The 15,712-nt window shown below is 34.8% G+C and overlaps 1 protein-coding gene across 50 annotated transcripts in view; it reads left to right on the top strand.

Annotated features, from left to right (window-relative positions):
• The window catches only part of ADGRL3 (adhesion G protein-coupled receptor L3), an 845,015-nt gene that overhangs the window by 704,279 nt on the left and 125,024 nt on the right, over positions 1 to 15,712 (top strand). For all 50 annotated transcript variants that reach the window (XM_058297941.1, XM_071216369.1, XM_058297901.1 and 47 more), the window contains 4 exons: positions 2,952 to 3,135; positions 4,063 to 4,185; positions 8,955 to 9,163; positions 9,853 to 10,029. In XM_058297941.1, coding sequence (XP_058153924.1) covers positions 2,952 to 3,135; positions 4,063 to 4,185; positions 8,955 to 9,163; positions 9,853 to 10,029 — 693 coding nt within the window. The remainder of the gene's footprint in view (positions 1 to 2,951; positions 3,136 to 4,062; positions 4,186 to 8,954; positions 9,164 to 9,852; positions 10,030 to 15,712) is intronic.

Below are 15,712 nucleotides of genomic sequence, written 5' to 3'. Positions count from 1 at the left end.
GGAAACAAATTCATTTGACTGTTTTTACTCAGGACATAACTATGCTTTGGATTTAAATTTAGAAAGGCAAAAGTCATTTAGAAAGTCTTGATACATGCTACTACATGGGTGATCCTTGAAGACATCATGTTGAATGAAATGAGTTGGATGCAAAGGGACAGATATTATATGATTTCACTTATATGAAATAGCTAGAATATGAAAACTCATAGAGACAGAAAGTAGAGTACAGGTTACAGGATGTAGTGGTTGGGAATGGGAAGTAAATGCATAATGGGTACAGGGTTTCTGTTTTGGGTGGTGGGAAAGTTCCTGTAATGGGTGGTGGTGAAAGTAGCACAATATTGCTAATATGATTAATCCCAGTGAAGTGTGTGCTTGGGAGTGGTTGATATGGGAAATTTATATTGTGTATGTGTTTCCAAAATTGAAAAAAAAAAAAATGAGGAAAAATCATTTAGATGCTGATCTGTTAACTGCTTACTGAGAGTGGTAATATCCACCCCTACCCTCAAATTGAAACATGATGAGACTTAATTTCTTGTGTAGTTCACACTTTGTTGATTGGTTAGAAAGCATAATTTGTTCAAGGGCACACTGAAATTTAGTGGCAGAACTAGAAAACAAATTCTCAGTGCTCATCTCTTATTCAGGTTCTACTGCTTTTTTAAAAAAAAAGAGAATGTAGTGAGACATATTTGGTTTCTGGCAAGAACCTTGTTGAATAAATTCTCCAAATTTCTTTCCATGTCAAAACCATTAAGTGGTTGGATTTATTTTTTCTCCTGGATCGAGACATTATGATGAGAATGGTAACATTTTATAAGATAAATTCAGGATGAACCTTATTTTGTTTTATTTGAATATAAATTTCAAGTCAGAAAAAAAAATTGAAAGCAGAAAGGGAAAAATCAACCACAGCTGTTGGGACTTAGTGTGATGTGCCTGCACCTGTTCTAAGCTTAGTCAAATTCGCAGTGCATTTCCTGTTCAACCTGTGTTCTGAGTAGAGTTAACCAAATAAAATGAAAATCAATCTGTTTTTAAAAGAATGTTGTTGAATTAATGAAAGCAATGCAAATACCTAATTTGAGAACATATTTTGTGACCAGATGTCATCATTTGTGTGTAAAATGTACAAATGCATAAATGTATAAGGGAAAAACAAATATTATTTTCTTTATGTTTGAGAAGTTGGGACTATTTAGTAGTTTCTTTTTCTTTTTCTTTTCCTTTTTCATTTTATGAAATTTAATAAACAGACACAGTGTAAGGCAGAGCAGAAATATTGTATTTCCCCCAATAGATTTTTCCTGAGGTAAGGTTTAGTTAATTATTATAAGATTATTAACTAATGCTAAATGGCTATTCTTTAATGAGGAGGCATCATTTTTGTTGCATGTGGAACTTTCAGAATATTTCTCATGAATTTAGAGAATCATCAAATCCCAGAAAGAATACTTCTTTGCACTCAATAAATCTTTGTTCTCTTCTTGGCTTTAAGAAATATATACACTTTTCTCCCTATCTATCATCTCCTTCCTGGCATGTTCTGTTGGCATTAGCTTTCTAGGGAATTTCTTGGAAACCACATCATTCCATTACTATCCAGCGATGCTTTTGCCTGGCTAATGGATCATTAAACCCAGGACAAATGGCAACACTAAGCACACTGTGAAAATGCCCAGTTATTAAACTCATCCAGGGATTTTTTTGGTTTGTTTGCTTTCTTTAAATGATACAAATGTACCCAAGCTCTGAGTAGGACTATTTCATATAAAAGTCCAGTGATGTTGATTTTGGGCCAGAATTTGGAATACTTCGGAAAATATCAAGGAAAATAACTTTTCTCAAAAAACAAAGTAGTTTTTAAAGCTGGTGTTAATTGGCAGCCAAGGTATTTCATAATGAAGCCGAATTTTTAACAGTTATTACTTAGTTCCTATGAAAACACCAACCAGAAGAAAACCTGCAGTGTGATGGCTATTTCTCCCATCTCTCCCGATCCCTCTGCCAACGTGTTAATAATGTGAGTCCTGTTTCAAAACACCTCTGTGCTGCCTGGAAACTGTGTTGGCTACTTATTCAACTTTGTTTCTGGATTAGATGCATATTTCATGACCTACAGGCTATTTTGCAATTCTCTGTGTTTGAATGAGTCTTGCTTATTGGGAGAGATGCTTTTTTTTGTAACCTAAAGCATAAAGCATCTACAGAAATGATTCTACTCAGTGAAGCAATGAGAAATATAGTGCCTTATCTTCGTGTGTGAGTGTACTTACCGCTGATTTTTTTTTTTTTAAAGAGAAAACACCTGAAGGCCATAGGCCAACTCTTTGTTTCCCTCCCCAGTAGTAAACAGCATGAAGATTTCTCTTAACACATAACATCTCCAAAGCCCCTAGGAGTATGTATGCCTTGATATTTCCCCATTCTGACATGCTTGTATCTGACTACAAAAATTTTGTTTGCTTAGTGAGTCCTCAACCTATACGCAACAATTCTTGCATTATTCAGTTTGTAGTAATTCTTTTCTAAATTTCTGTTGTATTCAAACCTCCAGTTTTATGGTGATGTATAGACAATATTAAAAGAAATTTTTGTGGGTGATATGTTAGAAGGATTGGTTCCTTTCCCCAACCAAATAGTTTAATTCTGTGATCATAGTTTTATTGAAGGCTGTGCTTTTGATTCTAAAAGGCAAGCATAGCTGTATTTGTTGTCCTTCAAAACAAAACCAGGTTTTCCTCTTGCCTTGAAAAGTCTCAGCTAGAGTTTTACAGAACAAAATAATGAATGCTTCCACTGCAGCATGTCACAGGGGAGGCTAGGACAATATTGAACTCATGCACACCATTGATCCTTGCTTGCTGGGCAACATGTACACCTGGATTTCTGACAGCTATGTGGGTTCACTAGAGACCTCTGTCATTCTGTTCTTCCTTTCCTAGGCAATGGTCGAGACAGTTAACAACCTCCTCCAGCCACAAGCTTTGAATGCATGGCGAGACCTGACTACAAGTGATCAACTACGTGCAGCCACCATGTTGCTTGATACTGTAGAGGAAAGTGCCTTTGTGCTGGCTGATAACCTTTTGAAAACAGACATTGTCAGGGAAAACACAGACAATATTCGTAAGTGGTCCTGGTTTTACAGAAGGTCCAGAGTCCCTTGTATGGCAAAGGTGGAAAAACAAAAAAGTGTCTATGCTGTCCCAGATATTATGAGTGCTGCTTTATTGCAATGGTGATAAATTATTATTTTTCTCTAATTAGGAAGTGATCACCTGTCATTGGTTTAAAAGGTTCTTCATAATTAAGTATATGATCCTTCTTAGGACACTTCAATTTGGACATATTAGCCTAAGGACACTTAAAGTGAGGTCCTTTTACTTTTTAAATTTTTAGTTAATGTGTATTTGTATATAAGTATGTTTGTACTATTTAAAATTTTATCTTCCTAATAAATCAATTATGGGTCTTTAGGAAAAATAAAAATGTCTTTGAATTATATTCTATAAGGAAATTAGTCCTTTAAGTGACAGTGATAACATGATTTTGATAATTGTGTTATTTGGCTAGTAAAGAGTACAGATCTGTTTTGACTGCCTGTAAGGATGTAGCTGACAGTTTTATTCAGGAGATTTTATAAAGCTTGTTTAAAACTTATTAGATTAAAAGATAGATCAATATCAATATAATGCTGCAACTTTACATTATAAAAGGATTTTTACTGAATTTATAAAATAAGAATAATATTTTGAAAATCAACTTATAGCCAATGACAGTATAAGGACTTGGGCTTGCATTTTAAAATTTCTTGTTTATCATTGATGTATTTGCATTCTTATTTATAAAACTTTGATAATACTTATATGCTTTATTTTGAAAAAACAAATTACTAGCAAATTACTTATTTGTAAATAGATACACTACCACAAATCACGACATATAAAACCTTAGTACCAGTGTTTCAATTTCAGAAATACTTCAGTATTTAGGGAATTATTATATTTTTGGCATATTTCTAAATGAGTACTGACATCTTTTTGCTGTTAACAGAATTAGAAGTTGCAAGACTGAGCACAGAAGGAAATTTAGAAGACCTAAAATTTCCAGAAAACATGGGTCATGGAAGCACTATCCAGCTTTCTGCAAATACTTTAAAACAAAACGGCCGAAATGGTGAGTTAAAGTTTATTTTTTAAGCTTGATGGAATTGAACTGACCATCAAGTCATTGGTTCTTTGCTTGGAATTTTAGATCCACTATCGAAGTGTGCTCTTCTTCCTCTTTCTTATCTGGAACACCATCACTATTGCATTGATAGTTGGTCTATGAATCTCTAAATCAGATTTGGAAATTATTTCATTAGTATTTGACTATAGTAAAGTATTAGAAACTTAAATGTGAGATGTCATATTTTGTCAGCACTACTGTGACAGTACCACAGAACTTTTGCTTGAATAGAAGGAATTCATTGTCTCACAGGCTGGAAGTCCAAATCAAGGTGTTGATAGGATCAAGCTTTTTCTAAAAGTTTGTGGCATTCTGGTGGTAGCTTACCAGCAACCCATAACTCAATCTCTGCCTCTGTCACAAGGCCATCTATGTCCTTGTGTCTGCTATTCCTGACTGTATTCAAATTTCCTCTGCTTATAAGGACTCCAGTCAGATTGGATTAAGACCCACCCTGATTCAATTGGCCTTACCCTAAAACCACCTTCAAAGATCCTGTTCACAAATGAGTTCATGTCTATAGAACTGGGGGGTAGGACTTGACATTAGACATTTCTTCGTTGGGTCCATGATCTAATCCATAACAGGAAGGAAAGAAAAGTCAGATCCCCTGACATTTTTACTTGAAAGGACAACCTCACGAGTTGATAGATTCAGATTCTGCTAAAATTTTTAATGGAATCTCTACTTACAATTTTTAAATTATTTTTTATTCTTATTCAACTTCTTTTTGAGAGTGTTTCTATGCTTTTTGTTTGCAAATAATATGGAAAAAAATTTTAAATGTGCAAAATATATATAAAATTTAAACATGAAGAGATCCTTTTGGGGAATGGAACTGGTAAATACAGGTTAGCTTAGTACTAGATTGAATTTACTAAATGTAGTTTAAATTCAATAAGTAAACAATCCCGTAGAGAAAGAATGTCTCAAGCTTCACTATTATTTCAATTTTAGAAACTTTTTTTTTGGCAACGTAGCGAGATTGCTTAAACAATTAGATGACAGAAAGAAGAGCAATTAGATGATAGAAAGATGAAAGATCTTATTAAATAATATCTGTAAAAACAATATATTTGTCATTATCAGAATAAACTTCTTTATAAGTGTTAGAAATCTTATAAGATTGAACCTATAAATCATTATTATGTTGCTAATTTGACTACAGGGTTTTTTGAGGCAGCACTATAGAATTTATAGAGCAAAATCAGACTCCTACAGCAACTTCCTAACTAATTTTTCTGCTTCCATACTTGCCTCAACAGTATAACCTTTTGCCAGTGTTGTTCCTAAAACATAAATCTGACCATTTCACTTCCAATTAGACTTGCAATGAAATCAATGACTTACATAGGCCTACCAGGCACAACACAGCTCATCTCCTTCCTGCTGGCTCTGCCCCACCCTTAGCTTGTTATCTCTGTGCTCAAAACAGATGGATTCTGTTCCTTGAATGACAAAGCTTGTTCCTGCATCAGGTTTTTGTTTGTTTTTGCATATTCTGTTTTCTCTTCCTACAATTCTTTGAATGTCAACCTCTTTACCATTCACTTCTCAAGGTAAATCTCACCTCCCTAGGGAGAGTCTTCCCAGTCCACCCCTACATTCTGCCTTTCTCAATCACTCTTTATCCCATTAGCCATATTTACCACCTTTATAGCACTTACCCACTTACCACTACAACAAATTATATTGCCATATTTTCTGACTCTCCTTTTCGAATATAAGCTCCTTGAGAACACAGACCTTGTCTCTCTCTAGTTCACTGAGATTAATGCTTGGATATTGCTTGGCAAATCAATAAACCTTTAAAGATTTATCACATACTTACATGAGCTTCCAGAAACAAAGCTAATGGGGATTGAAATATTTGTATATTAGTTTTAAGTTCTGTTTCATTTATTTATTGTGTACTAAACAAATGTCACTTTTTCTTAAATCATTAATTGTGTTGTGGACAATCTATAATTGTGGTTTTTGACTAAAAAACACTGGTGAAACAGGTGAAATGGCAAGATGACAATGGGCCACAGTGAGAACTGATGTGAATTATCAGCCAATTATAAGCCATAAAAATAGAAATTGTTAGTATCTACAAGAAAAATACATGGATGTTCCTATATTTAGCATTCAGATAAACAGAATTTGTAGTTAATCTGAGGATAAAGAACTGAAATTAAAATCTCTTTGTAACAGTCAAGAAGTAAGAAGTATTTAGTAAGGTCAATTACTATTGTTAGTGCCTTGCTGTTACAGATAAGAATGCCGCCTTCCTTTATGTGACTCTCCTCATAATCTCTTTTCTGGATTACGGAAAAGATAATATCTCATAGAATCATAGAGAAGGCTTGAGAATCAGTCCCAGAAATTGTACAAGAGCTAGGAGGCTAACAGTAGCCTGTATCCTAGCACATAACCATTGTTATGAAATGCCACTGCTGCCACCAGTGAACAGTGGGTGAGGTACTGCCCTCTTCCCACTACTGGACCACTTCTCCTGACCCTGCTTCCTCAGATCACTAGCTCCTCATTCAGATGTGGGCTAGTGCATCTCATTGTGTGCCTCTACCTGAGGTGTCAAAAGAATTTATTTGCAAGGCTGGCTGGGAAGCAAGTTTATGTCATTTTTGTGTCTACAAATCTTTAAAGTAGGAAATTTCACAAACATGGGAATATTGTTGAGATACTGAGGAGTTCCCTTCTCTTTCAAAATTCTATTAATTTTTTTCTTGTTTCTACATATTCTATCTCCTCACATGACAATGAAATCATCAAAGATAGAAATTGTGACTTCTTCAACTTAGTAACCAAGATATTTGGGGCAGTATTTGTCTGCTGGTGAACTGATATAAACTTACACAGTAAGACAAAGGGCTTGGCTTTTTATAAGAAAGGAAATGAGGTGATTAAAAACAAAAACTATTAAAGAAGTTTATTTTCACAGAGGATTATATGTAAACGATTGTGATAAGGTAAATACCTCGAGGCAGAAGTACCTGGTAGCTCTCTGGAGATGACTTTAAAAGAGCCTGACAACTGAGTTTTAAACAGAGGCTTTGAATCCTTGGTTTTGTTTTAGAAAAACTAAAATTTTAATAGCGCTATCTTTACATGCAGTAAAACACACTTAAGTATTTAGTTTGAGTTTAACAGGTGTACATTCTTGTGTAATATCACCTAAAACAAGTTATAAATCTCTTCTATTACCCCAGAAAGTTCCCTGATGCCTCTTTCTAGTCTTTTACCCCTAACTCCCAACCTGATGAAACCTCACTCTTCTATTATCCCCATAGGTAAATTTTATCTGTTCTTAGATTTTATGTAATTGGAATCATACAGTATCTTCTCTTTTCTACCTGGCTTCTTAACTAAGTATAATATTTTTTAAGCTTCATTCATGATACTCCATGTATCAGGAGTTTGATTTTCTTTATTGCTACATAGTATATTCAATTATATGAATATACCTTAATTTGTATATCCAGTCTCCTCTTGATGGATATTTAGTTTGTTTCCAGTTTGGGGCTATTATGAATGTAAGGACACTTTGCACATTCTTGTTTGAGTCTTTCTGTGGGTATATATTTTCACTTATCTAGGGAAGGTATCTATATGTTTATAAGAAATTGCCAAACAGTACTCCAAAAGATTGAACTCAACTCTTTTACCCATATCAGCAATGTATGAGAATGTCAATTGTTCCACATCTTTACCAAAATCAGTGCTGTCATGTTTTCAATTTTAAACATTCTCGTATGTATAAAATGGTATTTCACTATGATTTTAATTTGCAGTTCCCTAATAACTAAAGATACTTATCATTTGTCACATTTGTTAGCCTTTCATAGATCTTTTTTTGTAAAGCATATGTTTAAGGTTTTTGCCATTTTTAATGGTTATTCATTCTTTTATTGCTGATTTGCATAAATGCTTTATTTATGAGTTCAGCGTGTGTGTGTGTGTGTGTGTGTGTGTGTGTGTATTTCCTTGTCTGTGGCTTGCCTGTTCATCTTCTTAATCCTGTTTTTGTATAACAAATTTTTAATTTTGAGAAAGTTTATTTTATCAACTGACTGTCTCATGGGTAATGTTTTTCTTTTGGGTCCTATCCAAGGTATTTTTACCTTCTCCAAGGTCACACATATTACCTGTGTTTTATTCTAAAAGATTTATGGTTCTGATCTTTATGTTTTGAGCTATGATCATCTTAATTTTAATTTTGAGTATGGTGTGAGGTAGGGATAGATATAGGTGCAGGTATGGATACAGGTATAGATACAGGTACAGGTGCAGGTACAGGTATAGGTATAGGGACAGGTACAGATATAGGTGTTTCAGTAGCATTTGACTTTCCTTCTTTCCCCATGAATAACTTGGCAATTTAGTTAGATGGAATGATTGAATTTTATTTTACTTCTTTAATTCAAACTTTATTTCAAATTCAAAAGATAAAATAACACATGAAAGGCAGCACAACATTCTACAGAAGTTTTACTCCTAAAAAGTTCTGTCTAGGTACTTTTATCCCATCTAATCCCAAAAACAAATTCATATTTTCCTCCACTGTTCAGAAAGAATGCTTTAATTTTAGTTATGAATACATATTCTTACACAGATTTTATAACAACATAATTAGAACTCATCAATCTAAGTAGAATGTACAGTCTAATCAGAGTTTCTTTTGAATTTCTAACTCATATTTGCATTTATTTTAGGTGAGATCAGGGTGGCCTTTGTCCTGTATAACAACTTGGGTCCATATTTGTCCACGGAGAATGCCAGTATGAAGTTGGGAACAGAGGCTATGTCCACAAATCATTCTGTTATTGTCAATTCACCTGTTATTACAGCAGCAATAAACAAAGAGTTCAGTAATAAGGTTTATTTGGCTGATCCTGTGGTGTTTACTGTTAAACATATCAAGGTAAGAAAAGAGCATATCAAAGTTAGTTGTCCACATTATTCATATTCATTATAACATAAGCATGAAGTGTATTAATCTTATTTTTATATTTTTTCTATTATTTGAGATAGCAATTCATTATCTATTAACACATTGCTGGTGGTTTTTTTCACAGATGAGATTTTGAGGGAGGAGACTATTTCTTGTATATGTAAATCCTTTTGTTAAGAAATTCATAAATGAATTATTTCTAAATGCTGCTTCTTAATGAAAAAAGCTATTGAATTGAACATGGCTTCATATAAGATACTACGAGTAATGGATGTATTTCTGTATATCTATATAGAGGTGCACATGCATATATAGAGATTATAGTTGTAAATTAAACAAGGATTTTTAAAGACCATACTTTCAAAAGTTGATTGTTAAGAGCAATTAACTTCTTTACTTTGCGATGTCAATTAACATTGATTCTAGTATTCCTTTGAAGTTATTAAAACAGTGAGCATACCTCCAACCAAGGGGAACAAACAACAGCATATAATCAAATTTGCTTGGAATTGATGAGACTGACTTAATATAATTACACTGGTAGACACTTTAACAAATATTGGAACAGAGTTTGAAGTTGTATAAGTTGTAAAGAAAATGCCTACCTAATTTAGGTGATCATAAAGTAGTTATTGGCTTTATTGATTTCTTCCCTGTAGCAGTCAGAGGAGAACTTCAACCCTAACTGTTCATTTTGGAGTTATTCCAAGCGCACAATGACAGGTTATTGGTCAACACAAGGCTGTCGGCTCCTGACAACAAATAAGACACACACTACATGCTCTTGTAACCACCTAACCAATTTTGCAGTATTGATGGCACATGTGGAAGTTAAGGTAAGATATATACCATAAAATATAAATGCTTGTAGTATACACTCTGGGTATTATCTATAAATAATCCTAAGTATATAGGCCAGTATCACCTCACTTATTTTTTAATATTAATTTCTACTTTTATTTTATTTTTTTAAAGATTTATTTATTTCTCTCCTCTTCCCCGTGACCCCCCCCCCACCCCCCAGCCCGGTTGTCTGTTCTCTGTCTATTTGCTGTGTCTTCTTTGTCCACTTCTGTTGTTGTCAGCAGCACGGGAATCTATGTTTCTTTTTGTTGTGTCATCTTGCTGTGTCAGCTCTCCATGTGTGCAGCACCATTCCTGGGCAGGCTGCACTTTCTTTCACGCTGGGCAGCAATCCTTATGGGCCACACTCCTTGCGCTTGGGGCTCCCCTATATGGGGGACACCCCTGCGTGGCATGGCACTCCTTGCGCGCATCAGCACTGCACATGGGCCAGTTGCACACGGGTCAAGGAGGCCCGGGGTTTGAACTGCGGACCTCCCATGTGGTAGACAGAAGCTCTAACCACTGGGCCAAGTCTGCCGCCCCACCTTACTTTCTTTGTAAAGAGATTTAATATTTTTCCACTTTCACAGTAATTCTATCCAGGAACTCTTGGATATTTGGCCTATTTCCTCATGGATGATTCAAACAACTGTTTCTGCCTTTTCCTATTATCACTCTAGTTGAAAAAATTAAAATTTGCTTATAAAACTTCTCCTGAGCTCCTCCACTTTCATTTCATATAAATAAAGGTCATAGCAACTTGGATTCTATCCTGTTATAACCTAGGAAGGTTCATGAACAGAGGGCATGATAGGAACCCAGTACCAAAGGCTAGTGGGGTGGTTTAGGACCAGTAGGCTGAAAACCAAGGAGGTTGGCATGGAATTGAATATTATCAAACTGACTCTTTTGAAAGCATCTGTTGAGCAAAATACAAAAAGCATGCTAATACAAAGGGCATGACAAACTCTAGCAAAATTTAAGAATAGGTTCTTCCTGTCCAAGAGGACACTATTCAAGCAGAAATCCAGGTTGAGAGGTAGTTTCCAAAGTCAGACACATGCATGGCTTACTTGGCTGAAACAGTCTCTTCCCAGTACACCTCTGGCTATGATTCATAGAGACAGAGTTAAGAGATGAAGACTATGGATTTATGGGAAGACAAGGCTGACAGGATTTCAGGGTATCAACCAAGCTGGAGAAATATTAAGATAGAAATGTAGTACCATCAGGATCTAGGAGTCCTAGGCCAGGTGACTAAGACAAAAATCACTGAGCATGTTGGTGTATCAGGGGTAGGTACAATTAATCCTGAGATACTTAGTTTATGGGAAAGTACAGAGTTGAACTTCTGGTTTTGTTCCAAGGAAGATACTCATGGCCAGAGATGACTGAGACTACTGATATCCTGCTTTCTTTTCACAATTGGGTCAGGAACTATGGCTGGCTTGAATCCACATGTTGGTTCAACCAAAAGTTATACCCTGAACACAAGCTAGATTATGCAAATCATTTGACATAAAAATGGATTATTTTTTAAATTTTCAAACAAATGCCCAATGAAAAGAATGTTTTTTCTAAACCTTTTTAAAGTCATATGCTAAAGAATTTTAAATCTTAAAACATAGCGTCAGTTTTTCCTCAGAAAGTTTTAAGTTAAACACAACATGATTTATATATCATTACTTAAGATTATTTTAAGATCATTAATTTTGCCTAATTTATACAAGATTATTTGTCTTTAAAAATACCATTGATATTACTGTAGGGTCAAGTACTTATATGTATAATAAGTATCATATAAGATACTTACATGAAATCTATAGCTTAGTTTTCATAGCATTTTATATTATAATAGCTCTGTCGTAATTATTTTATGTACATTGTATTTTGGAAAGACTACTTCAAAACCTGGAATGATGAAGGCAAAGACTGAACATTCTTTTACATAGTTAACTAAAAGTTTTTGCTATAGAAATAATGTAACTTAGCTATCTGAGTGCATTAATAGGTAATTAATATTTTCAAGGTGGTTGTCTTTATAGGTGCAATGAAATATGAAGAACATTTGTGTTTTTAACCATACTCTTCAGCCTGCCACATATTTAAATATTAGGAATATAATAACGAAGAGTAAAATATATAAAAAATGTTCCCCTCAAGAGACTTACACATTTTTTTAGATCAGAAATAAATATGTGTATTTTATAATAATATAGTGATAAGAATGAGGTTTGTACAGGGTAAAACACATAAATAAGTGAAGTTCTTGGTGGAGCTGATTTCAAAGCTGTATGTTAGAGATAAATGAATTATCCAAACAAGTTGGAAAGAGCATTCCAACCACAGAAAACAGCATCAGCAAAAACCTGAAGATGTTATATATTGTGGTATGTGGAGGATGGTATAAAGAGCTGGAGATTCCTGAAACAAAAGCACAAGGTGGCTTGTTAGCAATTGGAGGTGAGCTCAGAAATTTGTTAGGCCCATGGCCATTATGGGCCTTATATGGAAATCTAAGCAAACTTAGCCCTAACATCTGCAGATCCAGAGGAGTCCAAATAGAAGCCCACTTATCACAAATCTGTACATCTGAATATTTACCAGTAATAAATAAAGCTAGCTAACAATCTAAATGAAATGTATCCTGTCCTCCTAACAAAACGTATCATTATAGTGACCTAGGACACAGGATGGCAAACTTAGAATTCGCAGAAAGCCAGAGTTCTTCAGGTGAGCATAGTGGTATGGGGAGAACTTACCTCTAGCTCCCAGCCCCCTTGCAAAAGAATGAAGCCCAGGCAAGGACTTTTGCCAGGATCTCAGGGTTTAACTGTGGTATGAGTCATTCATTGCTTTTTATCCTGTGGGCAACTAAGAACAATTTCTAGATTTTAAGCAATCGTGATGATGTCTTATTTTACATTTTAGATAGATTACTCCCAATAGTGTGTTCATGAAAGATATGAAAAAGTGTTGAATGGCTATAGTATGTCAGTTCTTTCAAAACAATCCCGGTGAAGGAAGTCTGGAGTCTAAAACAGCACAGTGGTGGTAAAAATGAAGAGGATTTAGATTTCAAATTTATTTAGAACATAAAAAATGCAAAATCCTTATTACTTACCTGGGTTTAGTAAAAAAAAAATTATATACTTGTGAATCCTTTTCTCATTTCCCTGATGACAATGAAAATAAAGGAAGTAATTAATATCCAACACATTTTAAAAAGTGATAATCAGGCAAAAGTTTTATCTACCGGATGCCATTGATCCAAATAATTTCATCCCAAACTGCCTTTGACTCTGTTGTATTTAGAGAGAGATGGTGCGGGTGTCCGGGAGGAAGACCAGCCCCAAGCCATTTAGCACCTTAAAGAGTAAAATTAGTTTAGTTAGGTAAACACAATTTAAATTCTTATTTTTAAAGGAATTGCATTATTTGGTCAGAGCATCCAGAATGGATCTAGCTTAGCAAGATTGGCTCTGCTAACAAATATTAGATTTAAACCTGGAATGTTTTAGTCTGGCTCTGGGGCTCTCTCTGTTGGTTTAGGAAATAAATTCAAAATCTGAAAAAATACATCAAATTTGTCACAACAAGAAAATATTTTTTGCTCAGTTCATTATATAACAATCTCTCCCCAATTTATTACAGAGGAATCTTGACTGTGACCATTATTGTGTGTCAACAAGAGATAAAATAAATGGGAATCAATATTTTCCTTTAGCAGTCAGTTGCACAGTATGTGTGTCCTGGATTTCTTATATCACAACTTCTTATGCCTGAATCAGTCCCATTTTCTATCTGACAACATAATTTTGGCACTAAAAGGATCACAGACAAAGAGAAAACAAGGAGACTGATCTTCCCTTGGAGTCCAAAAAGAAAAACACTAACCAAACTTACACTGGACTAATGTATAAAACAGAAAACTAATTTATTTCATGCACAGTGAGAAATGCAGCAGCCATTACAACAGATGCTTATGTCTGCTAGTTATCACTTTCTAACCCTGCAGGAAAATCCATAAAGGAAATAAAATTATGTTGGAGAATTTTGCTTGGTGAGCTTGGAGAGAGAGCGTGAAAAGTTAGCTTAGAAATCTTGACAGCTCTTGACATCAAGCTGTGGTACCCTGAGGCATGTATCTTCACTCCAGGGCTCTACCTGTCCATTGAACTGCCCTTTTCTATTTGCTCTATTATCTCTGCTTTTGATTAAACACCTGTTCTTGTTCATTGTGCACCTAAAATACTAGTCATAAAAGTCTTGACATATTGCCTGCTGTATACAAGTAGGCTCTCAATAAAAGTAACAGCCTTCTGCCCATTTGCAAGCTGTATTTCCAGATTCCAGGGGTTTGGAAGGAAGTTTTTGCTTGGAAGGAGCTCATACTTTTGAGGGGAGAAAGTGGCAGAGAAGTGAAGCTGTAGCCACAATTGTGATGTGTTATAATTGAAGCCTACCTTGTGATTTAGGGACACAGATGAAGATCACTAACTGAGGCAGGATTGCTCAGAGATGGCTTATCAAAAAAAAGTGTACTCCTCTGGAGGATGAGTACCAGGTTATTTAGTAAAGCAATGTGGAGAATTTGGAACTGTTGACCACAATCTTGTAATCCTTTGACATGTATTTGTCTTTTCTAGACCTGTATGCTTCCAGGTTAGAAAGGTGCCTTTTGTTCTTATTTGCAACACTAATATCTAAGCACAATTCTTGTTGACTGGGTGGACAGAAACCATCAAAAGGAAAACCATGGAAGATGACATGTTATTTCTTAAATATCCAAGAAGTGTCTTGTTTTTCTTTGTCTTCATTCTTGCTTTTAAGTGGTTGTGAGTTAGTAGTGCTGATGATATAAGGATTCTGGTTGATCAGAAAGCATAAACCTAACTGTATGAAGATTTATGTGTTCTCAATTATGCAAACACCTGAGGTTTGATCTTTTGTAGTACTTTGCAAAGAATCTGTCTTATCTATCTGTAACTTTCCAGAATTGCTACCGTAAACCCTAGTATGGCAACACAGCTGGTTAGCCAGTTTTCTGAGTGCTCTTTACTTCTGTTTCCTAAAGAAACATTTGATTGCCTTCTATTTTAGCTACAAAAGTAACCATTATGGGAATTTAGATAATGTAACTTTATATTACACTGAGATAAGAACTTCTTTATGGTATTTAAAACAGTTTCATTTTTGGGAATCACTTTCAGATTTATTTATCCACTGTTGAGCAGAATGTTAAATAGACTAAATCCAAATGACCATCTCTTACCAGTAATTCTGTTGTATAAATTTTTACACCCCTAGCTTTAGTGAACCCCTTTGTGGGGGAACTTTTAGTTAGCAATGACAATCGTTTCAAACCAATTGAATTAAATCTGTGGTTTTTCAGAGCTATGTAACAAGTATTTAGGAAAGGGTTTTATAATCTCTATCTTCTATAGGTCTTAGCTCTACTCTCAATGTAATTCTCCTGGAGATTAAAGAAAACCACTACCCTCTCCCTCCAGTTCAACTTGACATTGATTTTTATTGTCTTTAAAAGCCTTCACCTCTCTTAATTTGCATGTTTACGTCTCTATTGTTTTTAGCTTGGTATATTCTTCTCTCCCTGCCTAAACCCTACCCCAGCCCAATTACAGGAATTGGTTTGCTATTTAAAACCATTGT

The sequence above is a fragment of the Dasypus novemcinctus genome, chromosome 1 (genome assembly GCF_030445035.2).
Source record: "Dasypus novemcinctus isolate mDasNov1 chromosome 1, mDasNov1.1.hap2, whole genome shotgun sequence".
Taxonomy (NCBI): domain Eukaryota; kingdom Metazoa; phylum Chordata; class Mammalia; order Cingulata; family Dasypodidae; genus Dasypus; species Dasypus novemcinctus.
This window is presented reverse-complemented; position numbering and strand designations above follow the sequence as displayed.